We start from the raw sequence: 12,595 nt of genomic DNA, 5'->3' as shown, positions 1-12,595 counted from the left end.
CTGGATGCAGTATTCCAAGTGTGGCCTTACCAAGGCATTGTAAAGTGGTATTAATAGTTCACGTGATCTTGATTCTATCCCTCTGTTAATGCAGCCTAGTACTGTGTTGGCTTTTTTGGCAGCTGCAGCACACTGCTGGCTCATATTTAAGTGATTGTCCACTAGGACTCCAAGATCCCTCTCACAGCTGCTACTATTGAGCAAGGTACCACCTATAGTATACCAGTGCATTGGTGTTTTTTTTTTGCCTAAATGTAAAACTTACTTTTTTCACCCATGAATTTCATTTTGTTAGATAGCGCCCAATGTTCAAGTTTGTCAAGATCCTTCTGTATCTTGAAGGATTGAGCCCCCCCGAAGCCTGGGCATGCTCCGGACTGAGAGGCGTCTCTGCTCCGGGTTTTTTGGAGCAGAACAGGGCGTTCGCAACCATCCCTGCTAGCAAGGAAGAGCTTCTGAGAACGAGGACGCAGGCAGAGCGATGCAGGAGATTTTGGTGAAGATGGTGTTTTGATCTTTAACTCAATGGACTTTGCTGAGCTCGTAAGTGAAAGTGCGTAGTTAACAATAGTGGGCGAAAATGGCGGCTATATCTCCTAAAGTTTCTGCTTTGACGCAGCAGTCTTTGTTGAAAACTTCATTGTCTTCTGCACCTATATCTGCATCAGCTTTTACAGTAAAAGATTTGCAGAATCTGCTGCAAGAGACTATGGGAAAGCAAATGCAACAATTTGTTGAGATAATGGAGAAAAAGTTGGAGGAGAAGTTTACAGAGAAATTAACAGAAATGAGAGCAGACATCACATCTGCAATCCACAGCATGGCTAAATGCATTGAGAATTTGGACGAAAGAGTGGAAGATCTTGTTCAAAATGATATTAGACTGGAAGCCAAACTGACAGAAACTGAAAATGTGGTAGAGAAAATTGATTATGATTTGATTTCGACACAGTATTACCAGATGGAGTTTGCTTTAAGGATTAGAGGCCTAAAAGAAAATCCTAAGGAAAATTTGAAGAAAATGGTTTCTGAGGCTTTGGAAGGGGTGTTGGGGCGACCAGCAGATGAAATAATGGAAGATATAGACAAAATCTTCCATGTTAATTCGTGGATTGCTAGACAAAGGAAATTACCGAGATGTGGTGGTTTATTTTACAAAGAGAATGATTAGAAATGAAGTTATCCAGGCCTCCTACAATATTGATTTTGTAATTGCTGAGCAAAAAGTTCTGATTTTAAAAGAGATCCCTGCAAGAATTTTAAGAAAAAGGAAGGAATTTGCTTTTTTGACACAAGAATTGAGACGACGTGATATCAAGTTTAGATGGCAGATACCAGTGGGTATGGTGGTGACCTATGAAGGTACGAGGCATTGTTTTACTACGGTGATTCAGGCACGTGATTTCTACAGTAATGTTTTAAAAGCAGCCCCCATACCATTTTTGGAATCTACAAAGAAAAAAGGTGAGAGAGAGTCTCAACGTTCCAGAGAGAATCTACAAGATGCTGAAGGGTTAAAGCAGACAGATGTGAAATCTACAGGAGTGGGTCAAATTTCAGTACCACTGGAGAAGGCCAGAAATTGGAAGAGGCGTGCTGCTTCTGGACGAATGAATCAAGCTTGAAGATTTAGTTGTATAACTGCAGGAGATAATAATGTATAAGGATTATGGGAATTGGAATTGTTAGAAGGACTAAATATTTGGGGATATTTTTCACCCTTATAAAATAATTATGTAATGTTCTATGTTGCTTTAGTTTTAAGATGATTGTGAAAATTTAATTGGGAAGATTTGTAGTAGTGCCTACTGATATTTTGTAGGTTATGATTTGTTATTTGGATGGTATATGTATGGTATTTTAAGTTGTATAATACACTAGGAGAAGGTAAGGTTGTATAAACTTGGTTTTAGTATGAATTTAAAGCCTAGTTGAATAGAAGAATAGTTTTATAAAATTGATATAAATTGTTTTTTTTTTTATTGAAAAGTTTTAAAAATACAGTTTTCCTTTAAAAAACCCCCTTCCCCCTCCCTCCTCCCCTCCCTACCTCCCCCCTTCCCCCCCTCCCCCCCTCCCTCCTCCCCCCCACCTCCCCCTAACCCCCCTCCCCCCCCCGGACTTCCCGGAGCTAAATACAAGGTATATATATATAAAAAAGCAATCATAAACAACCATATACTAACAACTATAAATTCTAAAATCCATCACTCTCTAACTTATATAGGATCAAACAAAACTTAGCATTATTAAATATATATAGAAGACAAAATAAAAAAAGAAAAAAGAAAACGAAAGAAGACTTATTCAAATGCTAGATAAAACTTCTTGACCCTATACTTATTCTGGATAAACTCAATCCATTTTCTCCATTCCATAATATAATGTTCTTGCGAGTAATCTTTCAAATAGGCCGAAATCTTCGCCATCTCTGCCAAGTCGGAAACCTTTAAAATCCACTCTTGTATAGTCGGCAGTTCCTCTTTCTTCCAATATTGACCTATCAAAAGTCTTGCTGCCGTAACTAAATTCAACATCAACTTAGAGTCCACAACTGTAGCGTCAACAATTATTCCCAACAAAAAAAATTGCGGACAAAACTTTATCCTCCGTTTAAAAATCTTCTGCATATTCCACCAGACTTTTATCCAAAAAGCCTTGACCTTTTTACATGTCCACCATATGTGAAAATATGTTGCCTCTTCATCACCACACCTCCAACATTTAGGCTGATAATTCGGATACATACTTGCAAGCTTTTTAGGATCTAGATGCCATCTATAAAACATTTTGTAAAAGTTCTCTCTTAAACTTTGAGCTTGAGTGAATTTTACATTCCTCACCCAGATCTTTTCCCACGTGTCCATTGTAATAACTTCCTGAATGTTTTGGGCCCATTTTATCATACAATCCTTAACAAGCTCTGTTTCTGAATCGATCTCTATCAATGCAAGATATATCCGTTTAATATGTGCTGGTCCTTGATTTCTAATTTGCTTTATCAAATTTTCATCAGTCGTTGCAAATCCATTTTTTTGGTCTTCTTTCCACCTGGCCTGTAACTGAATATATTGAAACCAAGTCTGAACAACCTTCTCTTCTCGCAAGAAACTATATGATTTCAAGCACCAAATATTCCTTTCCAAACTTAAAATTTCCTTGTAAGTAGTCTCATCAGGTTTGAAACCAGCATGTATATTTTCTATTGCGTGTTTTGGGATTGCCCACAATGGTATCTTGCTGCTTAACTTATGTCTATACTTCTTCCAAACTCTCAGCAATGCCTGTCTTAAAATATGCATCCTAAACACAGTATCTACCTTCTTATCATACAACAAATATGCATGCCAGCCAAACAACAGATCATGGCCCTCAAGATTTAATAACCTCGATTGTGTCAAATTAATCCAATCACTTATTCCTACTAGTGCAGCAGCTTCATAATATAATTTAAAATTAGGCATTTTAAGGCCACCTCTCTCACGAGTATCCTGCATAATCTTAAGTTTAACTCGTGGCTTTTTCCCTGCCCACACAAATTTATTGATACCACGCTGCCATTCCTCCAAGTTAGAGTCTTTCTTAAGAATCGGTATCATTTGAAATAAGAATAAAAATTTGGGCAGGACATTCATTTTCACTGCTGCAATCCGTCCCAACGAAGACAATTGCAATTTTTCCCAACTCTCCAGTTCTTTTTGAATTTTCCCCCATAACTTTTCATAATTATTTTTATATAGCTTTGTATTAGAGCTGATAATTCGGATACATACTTGCAAGCTTTTTAGGATCTAGATGCCATCTATAAAAAATTGATATAAATTGTTTTATCTGTGATTGAAGCTAACTTGTAATATTTTTATGGGTACTATGGTATTTTAAGTTGTATAATATATCAGGATAATATGAATTTAAAGCCCAGTTGGAAAGAAGAATAGTTTTAGAAAATTGATATAAATTGTTTTATTTGTGATTGTTTTTATTGGATATTAGATTGAAAAGTATTATTTTGTATTTGAATAATCATTGATATGATATATATATGTTTGGAGTTTATCTATATGAGTTAAAGTACGATAGTTTAAATAGTTTAGGATTGTTTGTGTAAGTTAGATTATGATTGTTTGTATTTTTATACCCTGTATTCTGCTCTGGGAAGTGGGGGGGGGAGGGGAAAGGGAGGGAGGGGTTGGTGAGGGTTGTGGAGGGGGAAGAGGGTGGGAGGGGAGGGGGTTGGGAGGGGCTTTTTTTGTTAAAGATAAAATGTAAAACTTTTTAATAAAAAAAATAATTTTATAAAATGTTTTATAGATGGCATCTGGATCCCAAGAAGTTGTCCAACATGTATCCTAATTTACAGTCTAAATGTTGGAGGTGTGGTAGTTTAGAAGCTACCTATTTTCACATGTGGTGGACTTGTAGAAATATAAAAGCTTTTTGGATTAAAATTTGGTGGAACATTCAAAAGATTTTTAAGAGAAAGATAAAGTTTTCCCCGCAATTGTTTTTATTGGGCATTGTTGTAGATTGTGATGTTAAAGAAACTAACTTGATGTTGAACATGATAACGGCAGCACGGTTACTTGTGGGACAATATTGGAAGAAGGATAGTTTGCCCACTGTAGAAGAATGGGTGTTTAAAGTTTCGAATCTTGCAGAAATGTCTAAGATTTCTGCTTATCTGAAGGATCATTCACAGGAAAGATATATTTCAGTTTGGAGGAGATGGATAAATTATATTCAAAACAAATATGGGACTAAAAAGTACCATTTAGCTTATGAGTAGATTTTAGTGGGATATTGTTATTGATACGTTGTTTGTAGTTATGTTAAAAGAGAGTTAAAGCGCATTATGAATTTGGTTAATTGTATATTATGCATAATTTTTATTTAGAATATGATTATTGTAACTATAATCCTGTATTTAGCTCTGGGAAGGGGGGGGAAGTGGGTGGGTTTGGGGTGGGAGGGATTTGGGGATATATTGTAAAATTTTGTTTTTGTAAAACTCTTTAATAAAAAAAAGATCCTTCTGTATCTTAAGCCTATCTTCTGGAGTGTTGGCTATTCCTGCCAGCTTGGTGTTGTCAGCAGATTTAATGAGTTCCCTATCTATCCCCTCATCCAAATCATTGATGAAGATGTTGAAGAGCACTGGGCCCAGAAACGAGCCCTGTGGTACCCCACTACACACGTCCCCCCATGTAGATGCAGTTCCATTGAGGACCGTATGCTGAGTGTGGCCGGTTAGCCAGCTACGAATCCATCTGGTGGTGATGCTGTCTAACCTACATTTTTCTATCTGTGCATTTCTATCAAGTAGTAGGTTTTGGTCTACTTTATCAAATCCCTTATTGAAGTCCAATATATCCGCAGCACTCCTTTAGTCCACTAATTTTGTCACCTGGTCAAAGAATATAAGATTTGTGTCTGGCATGATCTGTTTTTGACAAACCCATGTTGGCTTTTGGTAATGACTTTGCCTCTAGGTGTTCGCTGATTCGTTTCTTGATTATCTTTTCCAAGATCTTCCCAGGTATTGAGATCAGGCTGATAGATCTGTAGTTTCCTGGATCTATTTTTCCCCCTTTTTTGAAGATAGGAACTACATCAGCTCTTTTCCAGACCTCTGGTAGTTCCCCAGTGCTCCAGGATCTTTGAAAGATATAGTCCAGTGGTTCTGAGATCACACCTGCTAGTTTCTTTAGAACCTTGGGGTGTAATCCATCTGGTCCTGGTGATTTGAACTCATCTAGGGAGGACAGGTGCTCACTTACCATTTTCTTGCCTATCTTAACTTGTGTTTCTAATTTGTTTTTTACGGTACTGTTTTTGATAGGTTGGACTGTTTTTTCCCTTTGTGTAAATACGGATGCAAAAACTGAATTAAGTAGTTCTGCTTTCTCCCTCTTGCTTGTCACCTTCTTGCCACTTTCTCCCACTAATGGACCAATCATTTCCTTAACTTTTTTCTTGCTTTTTACATGTTGAAAGAAGCTTTTTTTGTTATTTTTGACTTTTGTTGCAAGCCTTAGTTCATTTTGACCCTTAGCTTTCCTCACTTCATCTTTTCAGGCTTGGACTATTTGCTGATATTTTGCCTTAGTTATGTGTCTCTCTTTCCAATTTTTATACTTGTCCTTTTTGTCTTTCAATTTATCAGAGTGTTCTTTATGCAGCCATGCTGGTTTCTTTTGAGAGCTATTATTTTTCTTCTTTGTTGGTATTGTGCTAGACTGGGTTTTTATAATCTCACTTTTCAAAATTTCCCACTCTTCTTGAGTTGTTTTCCCCTTGAGGATTCTCATCCATGGAATTCTTCCCAAGCTGTCTCTAAGTTTATTAAAATTACCGTATATACTTGAGTATAAGCCGACTCGAGTATAAGCCGAGACCCCCAATTTCACCCCCAAAAACTGGAAAAAGTTATTGACTCGAGTATAAGCCGATCCGCCGTTCTGCAACCCTCTGCCGCCAGCAGAGGCTCGATCCGCCATTTTGCAAGCCTGAATACACAGGAATACCCTGTGTGTCTCCGTTCCTCCTGCCGACGTTTGGGGAGGTTTGGGCGCCTCCCCAAACCTCGGCAGGTCTCCGTTCCTCCTGCCGACCTTTGGGGAGGTTTGGGCGCCTCCCCAAAGCTCCCCAAACCTCGGCAGGTCTCCGTTCCTCCGCACAGACCTGCCGACCTTTGGGGAGGTTTGGGCGCCTCCCCAAACCTCCCCAAACCTCGGCAGGTCTCCGTTCCTCCTGCCGACCTTTGGGGAGGTTTGGGCACCTCCCCAAACCTCGGCAGGTCTCCGTTCCTCCTGCCGACCTTTGGGGAGGTTTGGGCGCCTCCCCAAACCTCCCCAAACCTCGGCAGGTCTCCGTTCCTCCGCGCAGACCTGCCGACCTTTGGGGAGGTTTGGGCGCCTCCCCAAACCTCCCCAAACCTCGGCAGGTCTCCGTTCCTCCTGCCGACCTTTGGGGAGGTTTGGGCACCTCCCCAAACCTCCCCAAACCTCGGCAGGTCTCCGTTCCTCCGCGCAGACCTGCCGACCTTTGGGGAGGTTTGGGCGCCTCCCCAAACCTCGGCAGGTCTCCGTTCCTCCTGCCGACCTTTGGGGAGGTTTGGGCGCCTCCCCAAACCTCCCCAAACCTCGGCAGGTCTCCATTCCTCCTGCCGACCTTTGGGGAGGTTTGGGCGCCTCCCCAAACCTCGGCAGGTCTCCGTTCCTCCTGCCGACCTTTGGGGAGGTTTGGGCACCTCCCCAAACCTCCCCAAACCTCGGCAGGTCTCCGTTCCTCCTGCCGACCTTTGGGGAGGTTTGGGCGCCTCCCCAAACCTCCCCAAACCTCGGCAGGTCTCCGTTCCTCCTGCCGACCTTTGGGGAGGTTTGGGCGCCTCCCCAAACCTCCCCAAACCTCGGCAGGTCTCCATTCCTCCTGCCGACCTTTGGGGAGGTTTGGGCGCCTCCCCAAACCTCGGCAGGTCTCCGTTCCTCCTGCCGACCTTTGGGGAGGTTTGGGCACCTCCCCAAACCTCCCCAAACCTCGGCAGGTCTCCGTTCCTCCTGCCGACCTTTGGGGAGGTTTGGGCGCCTCCCCAAACCTCCCCAAACCTCGGCAGGTCTCCGTTCCTCCTGCCGACCTTTGGGGAGGTTTGGGCGCCTCCCCAAACCTCCCCAAACCTCGGCAGGTCTCCGTTCCTCCGCGCAGACCTGCCGACGTTTGGGGAGGTTTGGGCGCCTCCCCAAACCTCCCCAAACCTCGGCAGGTCTCCGTTCCTCCTGCCGACGTTTGGGGAGGTTTGGGCGCCTCCCCAAACCTCCCCAAACCTCGGCAGGTCTCCGTTCCTCCTGCCGAGGTTTGGGGAGGTTTGGGCGCCTCCCCAAACCTCCCCAAACCTCGGCAGGTCTCCGTTCCTCCGCGCAGACCTGCCGAGGTTTGGGGAGGTTTGGGCGCCTCCCCAAACCTCCCCAGGTCTCCGTTCCTCCTGCCGATCTTTGGGGAGGTTTGGGCGCCTCCCCAAACCTCCCCAAACCTCGGCAGGTCTCCGTTCCTCCGCGCAGACCTGCCGACGTTTGGGGAGGTTTGGGGAGGCGCCCAAACCTCCCCAAAGGTCGGCAGGAGGAACGGAGACCTGCCGAGGTTTGGGGAGGTTTGGGCGCCTCCCCAAACCTCCCCAAACCTCGGCAGGTCTCCGTTCTTCCTGCCGACCTTTGGGGAGGTTTGGGCGCCTCCCCAAACCTCCCCAAACCTCGGCAGGTCTCCGTTCCTCCGCGCAGACCTGCCGAGGTTTGGGGAGGTTTGGGCACCTCCCCAAACCTCGGCAGGTCTCCGTTCCTCCTGCCGAGGTTTGGGGAGGTTTGGGCGCCTCCCCAAACCTCCCCAAACCTCGGCAGGTCTCCGTTCCTCCGCGCAGACCTGCTGAGGTTTGGGGAGGTTTGGGCGCCTCCCCAAACCTCCCCAGGTCTCCGTTCCTCCTGCCGATCTTTGGGGAGGTTTGGGCGCCTCCCCAAACCTCCCCAAACCTCGGCAGGTCTCCGTTCCTCCGCGCAGACCTGCCGACGTTTGGGGAGGTTTGGGGAGGCGCCCAAACCTCCCCAAAGGTCGGCAGGAGGAACGGAGACCTGCCGAGGTTTGGGGAGGTTTGGGGAGGCGCCCAAACCTCCCCAAACCTCGGCAGGTCTGCGCGGAGGAACGGAGACCTGCCGAGGTTTGGGGAGGTTTGGGGAGGCGCCCAAACCTCCCCAAAGATCGGCAGGAGGAACGGAGACCTGGGGAGGTTTGGGGAGGCGCCCAAACCTCCCCAAACCTCGGCAGGTCTGCGCGGAGGAACGGAGACCTGCCGAGGTTTGGGGAGGTTTGGGGAGGCGCCCAAACCTCCCCAAACCTCGGCAGGAGGAACGGAGACCTGCCGAGGTTTGGGGAGGTGCCCAAACCTCCCCAAACCTCGGCAGGTCTGCGCGGAGGAACGGAGACCTGCCGAGGTTTGGGGAGGTTTGGGGAGGCGCCCAAACCTCCCCAAAGGTCGGCAGGAGGAACGGAGACCTGCCGAGGTTTGGGGAGGCGCCCAAACCTCCCCAAACCTCGGCAGGTCTCCGTTCCTCCTGCCGACCTTTGGGGAGGTTTGGGCGCCTCCCCAAACCTCCCCAAACGTCGGCAGGTCTGCGCGGAGGAACGGAGACCTGGGGAGGTTTGGGGAGGCGCCCAAACCTCCCCAAAGGTCGGCAGGAGGAACAGAGACCTGCCGAGGTTTGGGGAGGCGCCCAAACCTCCCCAAAGGTCGGCAGGAGGAACGGAGACCTGCCGAGGTTTGGGGAGGCGCCCAAACCTCCCCAAACGTCGGCAGGTCTGCGCGGAGGAACGGAGACCTGCCGAGGTTTGGGGAGGTTTGGGGAGGTGCGCGCGCACCTCCCCAAACCTCCCCAAACTTCGGCAGGTCTCCGGATGGTGGTGGCTTGGGAGAGGTGCGCGCGATCCCGGAAGCACCAAAGCCTCGGCCGCGCACAAGTCCTCGGTAAGTTTTTTTGTTGACTGGAGTATAAGCCGAAGTGGAATTTTTCAGCCCAAAAAGTGGGCTGAAAAATTCGGCTTATACTCAAGTATATACGGTAGCTCTTTTAAAGTCCAAGACTCTAGTTTGACTGTATTCTATTGCTTGTGCTTTTGTAATGTTATTAAGTCCAATATGGCTGATCCCCTAGTTCCCTTCTCAACTTTTTGGGAGACTTAAGTTGTCTTCTAGGTTTATCAGGAATCTGTTTGATCTTCTACTTGGTGCAGAGTTTGTCTCCCAGTTGATGTTAGGGTAATTAAAGTCCCCATTAAGTTCATCTATTACCTCTGGTTGGTTGGGTGGTCTATAGCATACACCTATGGCAATATCATTTCCCCCACTTTTATATTGACCCAAATGCATCCAAAACAGTTTTCATTGTTGTTGTGCTCTATTTCTGTAGAGATGTAGTTATTTCTTATATAGAGAGCAACTCCACCTCCTCTTTTATTTGGTCTGTTTCTTTTAATTAATTTAAATCCGTCTAGCTGTGTGTTCCATTTGTGGGTTTCATCCCACCAAGTTTCCGTAATGGCAACAATATCATATCTGCCCTCATTAACTTGAATTTCTAGTTCACCCTGTTTGCTGTTCATACTCTGTGCATTGGTGTATAAACATTTGAGTCCTTTATGACCGACCCTGTGTTTACTTTCTACATGACCTGTGTGGTGCCTGAGTTCCCCTATTTTCTTACCACCATTTGATCAACAAGTCAACTATCTCAGCAAAGATGACTAGACATCCCTGTTTCTCTCCCATGCATGGATTTGGATGAGGGCGTTGCAACCCAGTTGCAACAAAAGGAGGGTCCTTTTGCACCTCCAGTAACACGGTTACCATCTGTGGAGGAATATTGGATTTACTAGTTCACAGACTTTTGATTACAGCATCTTTATCATGACTTGGAGTGATAATTGATAAATTGAAGATGGCTCTCTTTTTCTATTTTTTAAATTCCCTTGTAAATAATTCCCTCCTTTTTCTCTTCCCTAACTTTAAACTGGAGAAAGTAGAACAACATAGATTATAATAACACAGTTAAACATTTCTTTGAAGAGGAGTAGAAGGGCGCCTTCTGACATTTGGCTATTTGAAACCAAAAAAGCTAAATTGTACCTACCTATTCCTTAATAATGAAAGTTTGTGTTCCCATTATAAAAATAATGTCTGTATATATGCCACAGCTCTCCATGTCTTTTGTGTACATGATGTGTGTGTGTGGGGAAAAAGGCTACTTGTGAAGTTCTTCACTTCTGGGTCAATATCAGTTTACTTTTAATTTCATTTGTTTCACAAAGAAAAGATTCTCTCTGCGTCAAAGATGCTTCCCCCCCCCCCCCGAGTTTCATTCTGAAAGATGAACTACCACCTAATGCTACATTTGGCACTCTTTTGTTCTTTCTTCCAGTGTCTCAGCAATGTGCCTCCTCTGACGGAATACTTCCTCAATAATCATTACCTGGATGAACTAAACTTCAGCAACCCTCTTGGCATGAAAGGTGAAATTGCTGAAGCTTATGCGGATCTCATTAAACAGAAGTGGTCTGGCCACCACCGCTCCATCGTGCCCCGAATGTTCAAGGCGAGTTGCGTTCTTGTCTTAAACTGCTTTTTAAAATCTGTCTCTAGCTCTTTGCTGATCTTAGAGGCCCCTGTTTTTTGCATCCCGTTCAGACCAAAGTGGGCCATTTTGCCTCTCAGTTCCTTGGCTATCAGCAGCACGATTCCCAGGAGCTTCTCTCCTTCCTGCTTGATGGTTTGCACGAGGATCTCAACCGTGTCAAGAAGAAAGAGTACATTGAATTAAAGGATGCAGCAGGGAGACCCGATGAGGTGAGCGTGAACCGTAAGGGAAATTATCAGAGAGTCCAAATTGGATCCTAGTCGGTGGTGATAGCACACGTATGTTTGTAGTAGGAGTAATGTATCCACAAGCGTGAAAGCTTCTGACTGGAGATCCTATCTGTTGAATTTCCATGGTGATCTTTACATGTGTTCTTCTGGTCCATTTCAATTTTTATATCACGGTATGGAAAAAGGGGTATTTGAGGGAAGACCTTTCCCCAGTCACACCCACTTGTCAGGTCTAGCTGGTAGGGTGTGTTGTGGGTCACCTCCATAAAGGAATAGCATCTGATGGGACCCAAGAGGAAAGCCTCTCCCGCCATGGTACCCGCCCTTTGGAATATCATCAGACTGGCCCTGACCTTGTATTTAGGCCTTCTGGAAGGGCCTAAAGACAGGGCTTTGTCATCTGGCCTGGGTGGTGGTGGTGCTAGAAAAACAAAGGGTGCTCTCCCACAGATGGTTTGTTTTTTTCATTGTTTTTACTGTTTCTAATTACTATTACAGTTTGGGGTTATTTTTTATAAGGGGTGGTTAACTTCGTAAGCTGCCCGGGGTCACAGAAATGACTACGCCAATTTAGTCAACCAATCCTTTGCTCCCAGTCCAGTCCCATGAGGAATTCGTATTAGTTCCTCAGCTCCAAAGTTCAGTGAACTCTAAATGTTATTGATTTTGTCTAAGCTGTAATATCTAAATTTCGTGAGTGGTGGGAGGTTTCTCTTGAAACCTTTGTGTGTGTGTGTGTGTGTGTGTGTATAAATGAAAATATAAATATATAAATATAAGCTTTTGTTCTCTCTGAGCAAGAACAGGAGAGTGCAAGGATAAAAGGGGGCCTCCCAAAGCCTCTATAGTAATCAGATTGAGATTTAGGGGTAAAAAAGGATGAAAGCTGGATGTAATTTGTGAGGCTTGGAGTCTGCTGAAACGAGGCATAAAGAATGGACCGTAAGAACGATTACTGCAGTGAACTTGGGGTGTCCTTTCATTAGGGGTTGAGTGCTGTGGGAGTTGCAGAATATTCAGTCCTGACTGCTTGTTGCAAGAGCCTTGGAAGTAATACAACTTCAGGAAAACTCAAAATAACCTATTTCAAGGTTGAGAGGGCTGGGGCGTTTTGGAAAAGTATAGTGTTGATGCATCAGCTATTTCTTTCTATGGGATCCTTGCTTCAGACTCCTGTGTTCAGTTTATGATGCT

The 12,595-nt window shown here is 44.9% G+C and overlaps 1 protein-coding gene across 1 annotated transcript in view; it reads left to right on the top strand.

The window, feature by feature from the left end:
• USP11 (ubiquitin specific peptidase 11) overlaps positions 1 to 12,595 on the top strand; it is a 39,424-nt gene that overhangs the window by 11,884 nt on the left and 14,945 nt on the right. Inside the window, exons 8-9 of the mRNA XM_081319450.1 lie at positions 10,956 to 11,129; positions 11,222 to 11,380. Coding sequence (XP_081175576.1) covers positions 10,956 to 11,129; positions 11,222 to 11,380 — 333 coding nt within the window. The remainder of the gene's footprint in view (positions 1 to 10,955; positions 11,130 to 11,221; positions 11,381 to 12,595) is intronic.

Source organism: Vipera berus (genome assembly GCF_964194415.1).
Source record: "Vipera berus genome assembly, chromosome: 2".
Lineage (NCBI taxonomy): Eukaryota > Metazoa > Chordata > Lepidosauria > Squamata > Viperidae > Vipera > Vipera berus.
Note: the sequence above shows the minus strand (reverse complement) of the source record. Positions and strands in the feature narration are given on the sequence as shown.